Source organism: Notamacropus eugenii, chromosome 6, assembly GCF_028372415.1.
Source record: "Notamacropus eugenii isolate mMacEug1 chromosome 6, mMacEug1.pri_v2, whole genome shotgun sequence".
NCBI classification, from domain to species: Eukaryota; Metazoa; Chordata; class Mammalia; order Diprotodontia; family Macropodidae; genus Notamacropus; species Notamacropus eugenii.
The window spans coordinates 18,619,763-18,637,006 of record NC_092877.1 but is presented as its reverse complement, the minus strand read 5'-3'; the positions used below and the strand labels follow the sequence as shown (position 1 = coordinate 18,637,006).

At 38.9% G+C, this 17,244-nt stretch overlaps 1 protein-coding gene and 2 pseudogenes across 3 annotated transcripts in view; 1 reads left to right on the top strand and 2 right to left on the bottom strand.

Annotated features, from left to right (window-relative positions):
- CCDC73 (coiled-coil domain containing 73) overlaps nt 1–17,244 on the bottom strand; it is a 155,095-nt gene that overhangs the window by 77,124 nt on the left and 60,727 nt on the right. For all 3 annotated transcript variants that reach the window (XM_072619232.1, XM_072619234.1, XM_072619233.1), the window contains exons 5-6: nt 15,431–15,466; nt 6,674–6,748 (exon numbers count right to left, since the gene is read on the bottom strand). In XM_072619232.1, coding sequence (XP_072475333.1) covers nt 6,674–6,748; nt 15,431–15,466 — 111 coding nt within the window. The remainder of the gene's footprint in view (nt 1–6,673; nt 6,749–15,430; nt 15,467–17,244) is intronic.
- On the top strand, nt 10,109–10,864 carry LOC140510504 (phosphoglycerate mutase 1 pseudogene; annotated as a pseudogene).
- Nucleotides 16,327–16,445, bottom strand: LOC140512906 (5S ribosomal RNA; annotated as a pseudogene).

The following is a 17,244-nucleotide window of genomic DNA, read 5'->3' as shown; positions in this document are numbered from 1 at the left end:
ACAAATTTTCACATTAGTCATATTGTGAAGAAGAATTATAACCAATGGGATGAACCACGAGAAAGAAAAAACAAAACAGAAAAAGAGAAAGCAAATAGTATGCTTTAATCTGCATTCAGACTATAATTATTTCTTAGCCTTTTGGAGCTGCCTTCGAACCTTGCATTGCTCAGAAGAGCCAAGTCAATCAAAGTTGGTCATCACACAACATGGCTGTAACTGTATGCAATGTTCTCCTCCCCACACTCAGCATCCATTCATATAATAAGTCTTTCCAGGTTTTTCTGAAGTCTGCCTGCTCATCATTTCTTACAGAACAATAGTATTTCACTACATTCATATAATGAACACAATTTGTTCAGCCATTCTCGAATTGATGGACATCCTCTCAATTTCCAGCTCTAACCCACCACAAAAAGCTGCTATAAATATTTTTGTGCAGTCGGTTCTTTTCCCATTTGTATGATCTCTTTGGGATACAGCCCTAGAAATGGTATTGCAGGATCAAAGGGTATACACACTTATATAGCCCTTTGGGCATAGTTCCAAATTGCTCTCCAGAATGGTTGGATCAGTTCACAACACCACCAACAATGCATTAGTGTCCCAATTTTCCCACATCTTCTCCAGCATTTATAATTTTCCTATTTTGTCATGTTAGCCAATCTGACTGGTTGTTTTAATTTGCATTCCTCTAATCAATAGTGATTTAGAGCATTTTTTCATATGACTATAGATATCTTTAATTTCTTCCACTGAAAACTGCCTGTTCATATCCTCTGACCATCCTTTGATCAATTGGGGAATCTACCTAAATTCTTAAGTGAAACTGCTCTCACCAAAATGGAGAGGAGGTTAGGGAGAAAGGAAATAAGCATTTATATAGCACATACTATGTGCCAAGTTCTGTGCTAAGTGCTTTATACAACGACCTTGAAGGGTAAGTACAGTTGAGAAAACTGAGGCAAACATGGTTAGGTCACTCACTCACCCAGGGTTACCAGCTAGCAAGTATCTGAGGCTTCATTTGAACTCAAGTCTTCCTAACTCCAGGCCTGGCACTCTGTCCACTACATCACCTAATTCACTGAAGTTACCAATTATCTCTTAATTACCAAATATAACAGTCTTTTCTCGGTCCTCACCCTTCTCAACCACTCTCTAGTGTTTAACATAGTATCTCTTCTCTGAATTTTTTTGACATTGTTCTCTCTTGATTCTCCCCTGTCTGATCATTTCTCCTCTGTCTCCTCTGCTGGTTCATTATCCATATCATGTCCTCTTCTGCAGGTCTATCTCAAAGCTCTATCCTGGACCCTTTCCTCCATACACTCATACTTGGTGACCTCATCAAGTCCTATGGGTTTAATTATCTCTGCAGATGACTCTCAGATCCCTATATCAGCCCCAGTTTCCCTCATGAGCTCTTACTTCACATCACCAAATAACTATTGGATATTTCAAACTGGATGTAAGCCTCTCAAATTCAACATGATCAAAGGAAAACTTATTATCTTTCCCCTCGAACCCACCCCTCTCCCAAACTTCCCTACTGCTGTCTAGGGCATCAATATCCTTTCAGTTGCTCATGTTTGAAACATCAGTTATCCTCAGCTTCTCATTTTCCTTTCACTTGACAGATCCAATTGGAAGCCAAATAAGGTCAATTCTGATTCTACAACCTGTCACATCTATCCTCTTCTCTCTTCTCATATAGCCACAATCCTTGTTCAGAGTCTCATTACCTCTCTCCTACACTATTGAAATGGTGTCCTAAGCAATCTCCCTGCCTTGAGTCTCTCCCCACTCCAGTTCATCCTCCACCCTTTGGCTAATGTAAGTTTCCAAAAAGATAGGTCTAACCATGTGACTCCCCTATCCAATAAGCTTCAAAGGTTAGGGTCAGATGAAAATTCTACTTACTACTTACTTGACTTTCAAAGTCCCTTACAACCTGACCCCAACTCACCCTTCCAGACTTGTTATTCATTACTCACCTCCCTCCACTTGTTGGTCCAGCCAGAATGTCCTAGCTGCTCCCCAAACATGACATTCCATATCCAGTCTCCTTTCTTTTACACTGGCTGTACCCTACGTCTGAAATATACTCACTCCTCATTGTCACTTCACAAAATCTATTGTTTCCCTTAAAATTTAGCATAAATGCTACCATTCTGCTTGATCCTCTCAGCTACTAATGCTCTTCACATAACATTAATTTATATATGGTCATGTGGTCTCTCCCAATGAGTGTCAGCTCACTGAAGACAGAGACAATTTCACTTTTGTTTTCATATCCCCAGCACCTGGCATAGTGCCTAGCACTGCAGAAGTAAAAAATTATATAATCTGCATTTTGGGGCATAAGCCTTCCAGAGATGATTTATTAATTAAATTACTCCAATTCTTAAAGGCATAGTGACTGCTAGGATTTCTCTTTCTAATCAGAAGTGTTAAAATTAGCATAATTTAATTAATCGCCTCTGGCAAGCTTTTACCAAAAATGTACAGTGCAATATTTTTTCTTCAATAATACTAAAGGTGCTTACTAAATGCTAGTTGATTGATTGATTGATTGAATTTATCAATTTAGTTGAAATTTGCTAATATTAAAATAAAAGCTTTTATTTATAAACACTTTTAAGGTTTTCAAAGCACTTTACTTATATTATCTCATTTGATCCTTACAACAATCCGGCAATACTGTTGTTATCTCCATTTTACAGGTGAGGAAAGTGAGGCAGAGAGAAAATGCGTCTTATGGCTAATAAATGTCTAAGGCACAGAATTCTATCCATCTCATCCCCTAGCTGTCTTCTAGAACATGGAACTTTAGGGTTAGAAGGGACCTTTCGCTATTGCGTATTGCAACTCACTCATATGAGTGACTTGCCCACGTATCAGTAAGTCACTGACAGAGGTAAGACTAATTTATCTAAATCCTTTAGAAAGATCAGCAAGATCAGTCATTTGGTTACCCTGCTAACAGCTGCACTGAACAAACTTCTCAGTGTCATTAAGACTTGCATACACAGTGACTTACATACAAGTTATTTGAATGAAAGTTGTCAACATTCCACCACACCCAGTGTAACACCGCCTCCTATAGTCTAGTAAGTATTTGTCAAGCACTTAAAACTGTTTAGATGCTCATGGAGAGAAATCAATGGATGTATCCATTAAGCAATAAATAATTTCTTCAGTGTTTTGGTTGTGGGTTGCTGGTTTTTGGTTTGTTTTTTTTTCAGAGGCAGGTTAAGGAAAACGAGTTAGAAGGATCCTGTGACAAGAGGAGAGAAAAAGGGAGGGAAAAAAAACATAATGCAGAAGAAGCTAAGTGATGCACATGTATAAGAGGTTTGGTCTAGTAATTTCTTTTGCTCTAACAATATAAATCAGATCCCTAACAGATCCTTTCTTTAAGTTTTTCTTACTTGGGAAAAATTCGAACTTTTATTGCTCTATGGCATCCATGGATCATGTTCAGCAGACCATGAGGTACACTATACATCACCTGTACTATGTCATGGATTGAACAAGGCAAAACAAATCCTTACAGCTCTTGCACAGAAGGTCAGCCATGTGAAGGAATTTCTTTAGCTTTTAAAATACTCTCTACATTAACCAGATAATTAAACATAAAGAGAATGACAGCAAAAGAAACCAATTTATTTTAAAAGGAATGTTAATAGAATAGAGTGTAAATAGCAATATTAACAAACAGGCTCCTTTTACCAACCCGTGTTATAGTTAAGAGAGGAAACTCAATACTTAAAAAAAAGATTTAATGAGAATCAAGGAATTTAATTTTTCTTAAGGCATGAAACCTTATTGAACCTTGCAAAACAATAATATTTCACAGATGAAATCTTTGAAAATATCTATAATAACAATTATCATTATTCTAATAACAGATATATCATTATATCGATATACGTGTGTATATATGTATGAAAACATCTTCAAACTGTTAGAAAATAACATTTCCATCTACTATATTTCATTATGGTTTTTCCCATTCTTGTTTCTGGTATACCTAACTTGCTGTAATTTAGCTAAAATCATTCAAAATAGTCAAAGTATATTTTGGGGGTCCAAGCAAGAAGAGAAGCCAAAAAGAATTTGGAGATAATTTTGTCCAATATCTTCATGTTATATATAAGAAAACTGAGGCTCAGAAAACGTAAGTGACTAGACCAAAAAGTTAGGAGATAGGAGAGCCAGTACTTACCTATCCAGACTTTATTTTCTAAACTCACTCTTTTAATTGTAATTAAATGTAATTAAATTGCTACAATTCCTATTGCATATAATGTACACCCTAAGTAATTTTTTAAAGATTTAGGAAGTCACAGTTTAAACAAACTACGTTCTTCACCCTTATCCTATTTCCATGACCACTGAAAAGCACATCTTTTCTAAGTCCTACAATGTTAGGACTCAAGACAATTCTGCAGGACTTAAAGATGAAAGGCATTGTCCATCTCCAGAGAAAGAACTGATGGAGCCTGAATGCAGATCAAAGATACCTTTTCTTTACTTCCTGTTCTTTTAGGTTTTTTTCTGTTCTGTGTTTTCTTTCACAGCATGCCTTACGTGAAAATGTGCTTTGCATAACTACACATATATAACCTATGTCAAACTGCTTGCCTTCTCAATATGGAGAGGGTGGTGGGGAGAGAATCTGGAACTCAAAATTTGAAAAAAAATGTTAAAACTGCTTTTACATGTAATTAGGGGAAAATAAAACATTAATATATACATATGTGTATATATATATATAGATATACATATATATGAGAAATATTAGGGCTCTTCTTTCTAAATTTCAGTTTCAGAAGTCATCAATGGTAAAGCATTAGTTAAGATCAGAATCAAGAAATTGTGGAATGATGGAGGAAGGAACACTAGGGTGGGACTCAGAAAACCTGTCTGTGATTTCTCTCTCTGCCACTGCCTTCTTATGTGATCAACTTTAGGCAAGTCACTCAACTTCAGTATCTTCTTGTATCTCTTCATTTAAATCATGTTTGATTTTTATAATTTTCCTACATTCATCCTTGGTTTTAAAAGCTACTTCTGCTAAAAATCTTTGTTATGTTCCCCTCAAACTCTTAGAAACATTTTTAACATACCCAACATAACAAAACATAGGAAGCAATTGTGTCATACTTCTACCATGGTGATTTCTCCACATGCTAATATGGTAGTAGAACTGAAGATGAAGACAGTAAGAATGCCATTATAACCAATATCTGTGAAACACTTTAATTTAGAAATGAGAGAACATTTCATTTGAAATCATGATTACAATAATAATTAATTTGTAGAATAGTCACAAAGCTTTCTTCTTCTCCTCTTCCTCTCCCTATCTCACCAAGCAGACACTTACAGGACCCACAATAATCATGAAACATTTGACCTGCTCCACTTCCCAACCTGGACTGGATCAGAATAGTGCACTATAGCTCAGAATGTCCAAGCTCAAGTAATCCACCAGTCTCAGCCTTCTCACAGTAGGGATTACAAGCCTGTACTACAGCAAAGCTAAGTCTTTTCAGGACAATCAACAGAAAGTAAATAGTAATAAACATAAATATTTTTAACAGAATAGATACATTGAGGTAAAGCACAAAGAAAAACACTCAAATGAGTCTAGTCTTCTTAAACTCTGCTCTGCTCTAAGCACTGCATGATCTAGCTCCACTGCCCTATTTCCTATATGTGCCTCACACCTAATACTCCCATGTTTTTGTGTTGACTCTCTCCTATGCCTGGAATGCCCTCTCTTCTCTTCTTTTCTCTTGTTTCCTTCAAAACTCACCTCTAATCTCACCTACTTCAAGAGCCCTTCCCTAGTCCCACTCCATACTCTCAATTGCTATTACCTTCCCCTCTGTGATTATCTTCTATGATTTACATCTTTTCTCCCCCATTGGGATACAGGCTGCTTGAGGTTTTGCTATATACAATACTGAAGAAACGTTTAAGAAATATAAAAGTATTTCAGACTTTTGGGCCTTGTGACCAACAAGATGGAGGACTGAACATTTTCTCTGATTCTCAAAACCTCTCAAACCTCCACAAAATAGGAATTATGCACAAGAGATAAAAACAATTTCAGTTGTCTCCATAGTCTAAGAGACCAAGAACCCTAATAGGGTAACAAACTGATGAACTAGCAGCTAAGAAAACTAATCCTTAAAGGTTCATTCATCATACCCACCCCCACCTGCCACCACACTCTTGCAGGGCTTACTAAAGAACCCAACTCTATACAGCATCCCCATGCACCAAGGAAAGCAGAAACCCTTCTCTGACAGAGAGAGAAGGATGGCAGTACACTGTGCTATTAAAATGGTCAGCTTGGAACAAGAAGGATAACTGTGTGGGGGTGGGGGTGGGAAGGGGTGATCTAATGGGCCTGAATGAATGGCACACATCTGAGGCCACGTCTATCCCCCAAAATGTCACTTGGGACAGAGACTGAGGTCAGTGAAAAGTGAATTCCCCAGTGTGGGAAGGAGCTGGCACAGTCTTGGGGTCAAGCACGTCCTCCCCTCCCACTCCCCACTTCCCTGCCAGAGCACGAATGTCATTGAAGGGGAAGGAGGAAGAAAGAGAGCAATAAGGGAATATAAAGAAAAAAGAATGAAATTAACAGTTACTTCACCTGTAATCCTTTTAATGTTTCCTTCAATCCTTCTATTTCTTTTTCTTTTATTTCTGAAGCAAGTTGATATTGTCCCTTTAAATCAAAAGTTGGTGTTCAAGTATAAACATCATTACAAAAAGTTAAAAATCCAAGACTTTAAGAGCAAAGGCCTACTTTAAAACATTAAATTTAACAGAATAAACATTTGTTTGTTCTAATTTCTTTTAATTTTAAAATATTTTAAAGTTTCAGGCATTGTTTCTTTTTTTTTGCTATGAAAACTGAAAGCATTTGTGTAGCTTCAAATCACTTCATTAGTGAAATATGCCTACCTACGAGTCAGTATGATGATTAGCAAACAGGCACAATAGGAAGTAGTTCTAGATATGAGTGCCCAATAATCAAATGAACCTGTGACCTCACCAATATGGTTATTTTCCTCCAACAAAGCAAACTGCAATACATTTATCCTGTCCCATTCTATATAACAGTGTCCTCCCATAAATTCATTGCAGAGGGTACTCTGAGGACCATCTGAGGGGTCTTTCTTGCCTTCTCTTGATACTCTGAAGACACCAGTGGAGCATGCAGGAGTTTTCATTGGTTATCTCTCATTCTTGCCATGTAACAAACTAATGAGGCACCTCTCTGTGGTCATCCGATTGAGAGTTATTTTTAATTCTTCTGAGTCTGCAGTGTTCCATAGTATAGAGTCTGAATCTTTCTGGGTTTTGTGGGAGAAAGTTGCGGGTGAAAGAACAAGGGGAAAGAAAGGAATTGAGCTGAATAAGAAGAAACTGCGTAGGTGATTTGGACTAGTAAAAGCCACAGACTGAATTGGGGGAAAGGATTTTTGGAAAAATTGATGAAAATTTGAAGATAAAACATCCCCAGGTCTATATACCAGTCTAGGTTTTATTTCTGTCTTCTGGGAGAGAGGGCTAAAGGAGATGGAGAAAGGACAAGATCAAGAAAGATTTGGGGCAGAGGGCGGGGGAAGGAGGAAAGAAGATAATTGGAAAGACAGGCCAAGGTAAAAAAGAAAATTCTAACACAAAGTAAATTAATAAGTGGATTTTCCACAAATATATGGGGCTGAAAACAAGTGGAAGGTCGGTACAAGACAGAAAGGACATTCATAATTCCAATGACTGAATTTTTAAAAATACCTTTTATTCCCAAGAGCTGCATCCTGGCATCGCAGCAGCTCTTAGAAGGAAGAAAACCAAACCTTGAACAAAATGTTCACAGCTTCAATTCTAGCAAAGCATTGATAAAATGTCTCCTACTATTCTTCTGGAGAAGAGAGAGAAATGCAGACCAGCTGATGATACAATTAGATGGATTCAGAACTAGTTATATGTTGAGAATCAAAGAGTATTCATTATTGGTTTAATGTCAACTTGTGGGGAGGTCTCCAGTGGAGTACCCCAATGATCTGTGTTTGACCCTTCAGTCTTTAACATCTTTATCAATTACTTGGATAGAGACACAAATGGCAGATAAGATAAGACCAATAACTAACACTTCACATGACAGTTGGGATTGAACAAGATCTTGACAGAATCTTGGGTTGAATTCAATAATGTAAAATTCAATAAGGATAAATTAGAGTCTTACACTTGCACTCAAAATGTCAACTTTGCAAATAAAAATTGAAGCAACATGATTAAATTGAAGTTTGTCATAAAAAAAATCTAGGATTTTTAGCAGCTTTCTGTGAGTAAGCACCGTGATGATAGCCAAGAAAGCCAATGAGATCTTGGGCTTTGTTAATAGGGACATAGTTTTGTGATAGTCCCTCTACACTCTTTAAGAAGTTCTTGCAAAAGCTAATCCTTCCACTTATGCATAATTCTATCATTTCGTGTCTTCTCTAGAAGATTGTATCTTCAACCATTCCCCTCTTCTCAAATCTTCAACATCTCCCTATCAACTGGCTCCCTCCCTACTATCTTCAAACATGCTCAAATCACCCTCTCCCCCAAAAAGCCCTTCTCTAGCTTCTACAATCTCCTCAAACTATCATCCTGTATCACTTTTCCCTTTCACAGTCATAGAAAAGGTTGTCTACGCTCACTTCCTGTACCTCCTCTCTTCTCACTTCTCAATACTTTGCAAACTGGCTTTTGATACAATCACTCAATGGAAAATGTCCTCTCTGAAGTTACCAATGATTTCTTAATTACCAAATCTAATGGTTTTTCCTTAGTCCTAAAACTTCTAAACCTATGTGATCACCCTCACCTCTTGTTTATTCATTCTTCTGGATTTTCATGACACTATTCTTTGCCTGCCTGTCCACTCCTCAGTCTCCTTAGCTGGCTCATCATTCATTTCGTGCAAACTTTCTGTGGCTATTCCACAAAGTTCTTTCTTCTCCCTTTATTCTTCTCTCTCTCTCTGTCACTGTCTCTGTGTCTCTGTCTCTGTTTCTGTCTCTCTGTCTGTCTGTCTGTGTCTGTCTGTCTGTGTCTGTGTCTGTGTCTGTGTCTCTCTCTCTCTCTCTCTCTCTCTCTCTCTTTCTCTCTCTCTCTCTCCATAAACTCATGGTAACTTCATAAACTACCATCAGTTTAACTATTATCTCTCTCCAGATCAATCCTATATCTATATATTCATATATTGTCTCTTTTCTCAAGTTTCTATGGGACATTTAAACTTAATGTCCTAAGACATCTTGAACTCAAAAAGTTTAAAACTGAACTCATTGTCATCCCCCAAGCCCCATCCTCATCCAAATTTTCCTATTTTTCTCAAAATGATTTTGTTAGCTTTCAAGTATCTCAAAATTATCTTGAATTCTTCACTCTTCCTCACCCCATATGTCCAATCAGTTACCAAATCTTGCTGTTTCTACCTTCACAACATCTCTCGCATCTGATCCTTTCTCTCTACTCATATAACTACTACTTTAGGTCCAACCTTCGTTATCTCTCACCCAGATTAACACAACAGCTTCTTAGTTGGTCTCTCTGTCTCAATCTACTCCAATCTATCCTACACACTGCTGCCAAAGTCATTATCCTTAAGTGCAGATCTACTCAGGAGGCTCCTCTCCTCACCCAACTACAATGGCTTCTTATTGCTTCTAGAATAAAATATAAACTCTTCTATTTAGTTTTCAAATCCCTTTACAACCTGGGCCCAACCTTCCTTTTCAGCCATATTACTTCCTCCCCCATATGCTGCAAACCAGACACACTAGCCTGCTCTCTATGCTTCACTCAAGACACTCCGTCTCCTTGTCTCACCGTAACCCTAATGGTTTTGCATTGGCCTTCCCAGATGCCTGAAATTCACTCCCTTTTTACCTTTTCCTCATATAGTGTCTCTCTTCCTTTAAGATGCAGCTCAGGGGTCAGCTGGTGGTGAGCTCTGCCTGAACCTCAGTGCATGCTCACCTGTGTGCACGTCTGGTCGCTCCCTGCTGTCCCGAGTCCCTGCCCCACCATGGCCACCTACAAACTGGTGCTGATCCGGCATGAAGAGAGAGAGCCTGGAACCTGGAGAACCACTACAGCGGTTGGTACAACATGGATCAGAGCCCTGCCAGGAATGAAGAGGCCAAGTACGCTAGGAGAGGCTGGCTACGAATTTGATATCTGCTTCACCTCCATCCAGAAGAGAGCAATTCATACCCTTTGGACAGTACTAGATGCCACTGACCAGATGTGGTTGCCTGTAGTGAGGACTTGGCGCCTCAATGAGCGGCACTATGGAGGTCTGACAGGTCTCAACAAAGCAGAGACCACTGCTAAGCATGGTAAGTCACAGGTGAAGATCTGGCGACAATCCTACGACATCCCACCACCTCCAATGGAGCCTGACCACCCCTTCTACAGCAACATCAGCAAGGATTGTCGCTATGCAGATCTGACTGAGGATCAGTTGCCTTCCTGTGAGAGCCTGAAACACACCATTGCCTCGGCTCTACCTTTCTGGAATGAGGAAATTGTCCCCCAGATCAAGGAAGGCAAACGTGTTCTGATTGCAGCCCATGACAATAGTCTTCGAGGGATTGTCAAACATCTTGAAAGTCTGTCTGAAGAAGCAATTATGGAGCTGAATCTGCCCACTGGCATTCCCATCGTGTATGAGTTGGACAAGAATCTGAAACCCATCAAACTCATGCAGTTCCTTGGGGATGAAGAGACCGTGCGCAAAGTCATGGAAGCCATGGCAGCCCAAGGCAAGGCCAAAAAGTGAATGCAGGCTACCAGCACGTGCCAACAGGAGCCAGGTCCTTCCCTTCTCACTGTCCCCACCACATCTCTCCCCTGCCTGCTACACACACTGACCATCGCCTTAGGGATCACAACACATGGCTTCAGGTGGGGGACTGATGGTTCCTTTTGTCATTTACTCCCTATTTCAGACCAATTCTTTTCTCTCCTGTTGCTCTTCCCCTCAACCATGTTTGTCAGAATGCCTCCTGGGTGGTTTGGCTCAGTAAGGACCTGGTTAGGGGTTAGGGATGGGGACACAGGAAGAAGTGACCAATGTGGGGAGTTGGAAGAAGCAATTGGTCCAATTATTCCTATGAGCCAGTCTTGCCAGTAGGGCAGCCCTCTCAGGGGCTGCTGGAGAAAGTTACCTATAACCTGGGTAGTCATTTAGCAAATCATGAAAGTCTTACTTCCTCCCTAATCCAAGAAAAATGGATCTGGGAGGTTGAGATTATATCTTAATGTTTACTTGTTGCATTTACTTTCACAAAAAACCCTTCTAGGCCAGTTGTTAGTGGCTTTTGAAATTAAAGTGTCCCACTTGGTAGTCATCAGAGATCTCAAGTCCAGTCAGAGAAGGAAAGAGTTCCTTGATTTCTAAAGAGTAGATGAGTACATTCCATTGTGTGTTTTATAGCCCCTGCTCTGTTCTGTGGCAGTGAAATGCCCCTAGATCATGTTGAAATGTGTCTCAGTGTCCCATTGCTTCCATCTTATGTCCAGCCACCTGGGTCCTCATCAGTTTTAGCATAACTGTACTAAGCCTGCCCCCCCTTTTTATTGCTCATTATAATAAAGGAGTGATGTGCAATAATAAAAAAAAAAAAAAAGATGCAGCTCAGGCACTACCTTCTACATGAAATCTTTCCTGATCCCTCCGCCACTGCTATGATCTCCCTCCCAAACTTTGTTATGTTTAACTACATTGTATGTATTTGTATTTATTTTGTGATGTTACTTGGTGTTCACCAAGTCCAATGCCGATCAATTGCTTTTTCAAAGTAAGCACTTATAATATATAGGTGCGATGTTTTTGTGTAGGCTACAAATCTTTGGCCTCTCATTTCTTATTCCTGGAACCACATTTTCTAACACTTTTTACTGACCTTTACTAACCACTATTTCATTTATGTTACTCAGTATCAAAGTATGTTAGTTTAATTTGGAGGATTTTTATCAAGCTCTTAACAGAATTTTTTTTACATTCTTATCCTTTGCAATAGATGTTGGTACATAAGCTATAATTTATTTTCAATAAATCAATCAACAAGCATTTATTAAATGCCTACCTTGTATCAGACACTATACTAGGCATCAGGAATACAAAAATAAATGTGAAACAACCCCTGCCTTTAACAAGTACACAATCTGGACAGGGGGGACAATATCTACCTACACATGCATGTTGTGGTGCAGATGTTTCAGCTGCACCCAATGCTTTGTGACCTTATTTGGGGTTTTCTTGGTAGTTACTGGAGTGGTTTGCCATTTCCTTCTTCAGCTCGTTTTATATATGAGAAAACTGAGGCAAACACAAGTTAAATAACTTGGCCAGGGTGACACAGTTCATAAGTGTCTGAGGCTGGATTTGAACTAAGGATGATGAGTTTTCACAACTTCGAGCCTGACACTCTATCCACTGTACCACCTCGCAGCTTTGATACGTATTTACATATTTTGTATCTAAAAGCAGATAGAGGGTTATTTTAGGGGGAAGGCACTAACATCTGGGAAATCAGGAAAGGCTTTGTGTAGAAGGTAGTGATTGATCCACACCTTATAGGAAATTAGGTACTCTAAGAAATGGGAGCAGCCATTGCAAAGGCATGGAGGTGGGAAATGGTCTGCTGCATATGAGGGATAGCAATAAGGCTAGTTTGGCTGGACTGCAGTACATGTCAAGGAGTACAATGTGTAATAAGAGTAGAAAATTAGATTGAAGTCCAGTTGTGAATGGCTTTAAAAGTCAAACAGAGATGTTTATCTTTGATCCTGCAGACAATGGAGAGACACCTAATTTACTGAAAAGAGGAGTGATGTGGTCAGATAAATACTTTGGGAAAATCAGTTTGACAAAGGTAGAAATGATAATTTGGAGAAGAGAGAGACTTGAGGCAGGATGACTAATTAGGAGGTTATTACAACAGTGCAGATGAAAAATGATAAGGGCCTGAACTAGAGCAGTGGCTCCATGAGTGGAGAGAAGAGGAGAGAAAGAAGAGATGTTATAGGTGTAGAAATATACAATTGGGCAATTGATTGGACATGTGGACTGAGAGCAAGGAGTCAAGGATGATCCTGAGGTTGTGAAATAAGTAACCAGCAGGATAATGGTGCCTTTTAGGAAAGTTCAGAGGAGAGGTGGATTTGGAAAAATAGACAATGAGTTGGCTTTAAGATATATTGAATCTGAGATGTATATAAAGCATTCAACTTGAAAATTATTTTGTAAACACTGTTAACAGAAAAAATGTTCAATTAAATTGTTTCTTGTTGCCTTTGAAAACACAATAAAACCAACACTTTTATCCGCCTCTCCAAGGAGACTCTGATGTATCCTTCCACTGATCTTCAACTTCCTTTGGTATTCTAGATTCATTTCTAATCAAAATTTCAATATGATTTTTTCTTTTGTAGGTTGTTAGACAAGTGAAATTTGATCTCCTAAGACCTCCTAGAAGTGACTGAGGTTAAATATTCTAGAGGTTCAACTTAGCTATGAAATACATGTGTTCATGCATTTTTTCAAAGTCGTCAGATATCCATACTCCTTTGCCCTTGGAGAGATTTCCAGTTAAGGTTTTCTTGGCAATATGAGTAAAAAAAAAAAAAAAAAGGGAGAGAAGCCAACATATTAATTCCACATTGAGTTTTCCTCATCAGTAGCCAAAACAACCTGTGTCACTGCCTTGACAGGTACAATGATAAGAGTGGAATGAGAACTCAAAGTAGCCTAGGCTCCCAGGTGAAATCCAAGTAACTGAGTCCAGGACTCTGGTGGCGGACAGTAACAAGAGGAGACCCAAGGCAATGAGGTGCAAACTGGAATGAATGAGACTAGCAGCTTCCAGGAATACAGCTTGAGATCTTGTCTTTTTTTCTTCTTTATTTACTAAGTACTTATTGAAGAAATTGACTTTGAGTTCCAAAACTTATCTAATCTTTTCCTTTTAAGCCCCCCAACCCAGAGATGGAAGAAAAGAGAAACAATTCAAGCTCTAAAGATCCTGTAACTTACTACCTGACAGCCTTCTGTTTTACTGCTTGCTTGGCTTTCTATGCCACCTGATGGTTTTAATAAATCTCATGGCCATTAAGAGCAAACTGTCAAATCTATGACTTGGGGAGCTGTGACTGGGGAAAGAGAGAGGAGGGAAGGAGTGACAAATCCAGTGCCCAAGTGGAGGCCTCACAAGTAGAAAGGAGAGAGATTTTCTATGTTTTAGTTTCTTTGGGGAAGAGTCCACACCATATCAATAGACTTTTACCAAACCTAGAAACCAGCTTAGTGTCAATGGGGCTCCCCTAGAGCCAAAGGGGTCTGGAGAGAGGAAGAGAAAATTCAGAGGTGGCCAAAGCACCACCTAGTGGCTAAGTCATACACTACAATTTCATGACAGGGCTGCTTGCTCTCTCAAACGGCAGAAAGCAGCACAAGCTAAAGCTGGACCAATACACCGCTACAGACGTCTCTAATTTTCGCTACCTAAACCTGCTGCCACACAAGATTGTCAAATCTGGATTACCAACAACTGAAGTTTATAGATGACATAAAAACTGATTCTGTGCACCCTCTGCCCCCTCTTCTACTACCACTATTACAGAAGCAGAGGGTGCCACATAGCACTAAAGGCCATTTTTTAAGTTTTCTTTGTTTTATGTTTTGCTATGGCTAAAGAATTCATTACCGAGTAAACCAGCCTATTGGTAATAAGCCTCTCCATATGCAGTTAGGCTGGTTCTCAGGGAGCAGACTCAATCTGCTCCTGGGACTGTACCCAAAGCTTTCCCAGAGCTTGTCATCGCCTGGCAATGCCTTCAAGAACCCAGGGAGAACTCGACACAATAGAGTAGAGGAATAGGACTTTGTGGAGGGGACCCAAAAATACCCATTTATAAGGTGTATAGCAAATGGTCTACAGTTACAAAAAAACAGGAGTTGTTTTTTTAAAGAAGGTATTCATGCTAAAAATCACAAGGTCTCTAAATTCTAACAGGTCTAAAATATGTGTTCTCTACTACAGTCAACAATTGTTTAATAGCTTATGAATTATTCATTTTGCATATCTTAGTCATGAAAAATAACTAATCCCAGCACACTTTTAGCACACTTCTAGGCCATGTTTTCATGCTTCTAGTTAGTATATTCTTGATAAGGCTAATATCAAAATAAGGCTACCATATTTAAAAATGTAAATCTTTTGGACGAAGTAATTACGTAACACATTCAATAGTAAAGGCAGAATATTTTTAGATTTCTCTACTATCATTTGATAACTAATTCTCATTTACACTGTAAATTATTAATAAGAATGAATATAAATACCTTTTCTTCTTCCATAGCACACATCCTTGTTTGCAACTTGATAAACAATGAAAAATTTAAAAATACAAAACAGCAACTGATTAGATATTATATTCTAATTAACAAAATAAATGCACATTTCTATCATAATGTATATTACCTTCATAAAATCATAGAATTTTCTAACTGAAAGACTCTAGTCTAATGACCTTATTTTTTAAATGAGAAAATTAAATCCTACAGAGATGAAATGGAGATGAACAGGGAAAGGCTTGAAAAATAAAGCTTTTTTTAAAAATGTCCCCTTTTCCTACCAGAAGCCTGGGAGACAAAGGACCAGGTTCAAGTTCCAAACCTGACACTAACTAGCTGTGTGATCTGACTCCTTAACCCATCGGTGCCCTCCAGATCTGAAATGCTCTGGTTCTGTGACTTTCCTAGCAGGACTCTTTTCTGTTTTCCAGTCCCATGAGGCTTTGGGCTGCTTTCTGGCAGCATTCCAATCAGGTTCTCCCCAAGCCTATCATTTTCTCAAATTAGCCCGACCTCCAAAAAAACCTCAGATTCTCTTGGTTAGGTTGACCTCAGCTGAGAATAAGGAAGAAAGATATGGGGATAAGAGAATTCACACAAAGTGTATATGTTTAACCCTGAGGGCATAAAAGCAGTGGCATTTTAAAAGAGAAAGTTGGTAAAAAATCTAAATGAATCTCTAGTTGGTCAAGTATTGAGAGGGAGACTTTAAATAAGAGGTCCTTCTAAGTATCCCTAGCCAACTCCCAAAATTCTTTCTAATTAGATATTTAAGCTATATGGATAGACATATATACAGTATTTACATGTATGTGTGCATATGTATGTATGTGTGCTTTTACATATAATAATGTATCTCATATTCCTTTTGCACATATGTGTATTATATACAGCACTTGGTATTCCCAGGCGGTCTCCCATCCAAGTACTAACCAGGCCCGATCCTGCTTAGCTTCCGAGACCAGATGAGATTGGGCACATTCAGGGTGGTATTGACACTCACTAGCTGTGTGACCTTGGGCAAGTCACTTAACCCCAATTGCCTCATCCTGGGTCATCTCCAGTCATCCTGAGGAATATCTGGTCAAGGGATTCAGATGGCTCTGGAGGAGAAGTGATGCTGGTGACCTGCACAGCCCTCACTCACTCAAAACAAAGTCAAGTGCAAGTCATGTCACTATTTCTCTGATGGCATGGTCTTCTTCTGCAATGAAGGACAAACACATATTCTATATACAAATGTGTGTATATGTGTAGGGAAAGCATATGGATAAATAGACGTGTGTGTATGGAGTGTCTTTGTTGTAAGTGAAAAGAGGGATAAAGGGAAAAGAAAGAGGATACATAAATTTGGTGAAAAACCTGCAAGGGGCATCCTCCTTACTCCAGGGCACACTGAATTAAACCTGTGTTTTCAGTCATTTTTCAAGCCTATCTGACTTTCCAGGCCCCCATTTAAGGTTTTCTGGACAAAGAAACTAGAGTGTTTGCTATTTCTTTCTCCAGTTCATTTTACAGATGAGGAAACTACGCAAATGGGGTGAAGTGACTTGCCCAAGGTCATACAGCTGGTTAAGTGTCTGAGGCTGGTTTTGAATTCAGTAAGATGAGACTTCCTTACTCCATTCCAGCAATCTATCTACTGTGCCACCTAAGCCTATGTAGAAATAATCATAGAAACATTATAGAAATAATTAGGAGATGAAAGGAAGTTTTGAGAAGCCACAGAAGCTAGAACTCTAGAATCCCATATAACTAAAGGTTATAGTAATTCTTGAATTGGTATCTGTCCCCAACTGTTC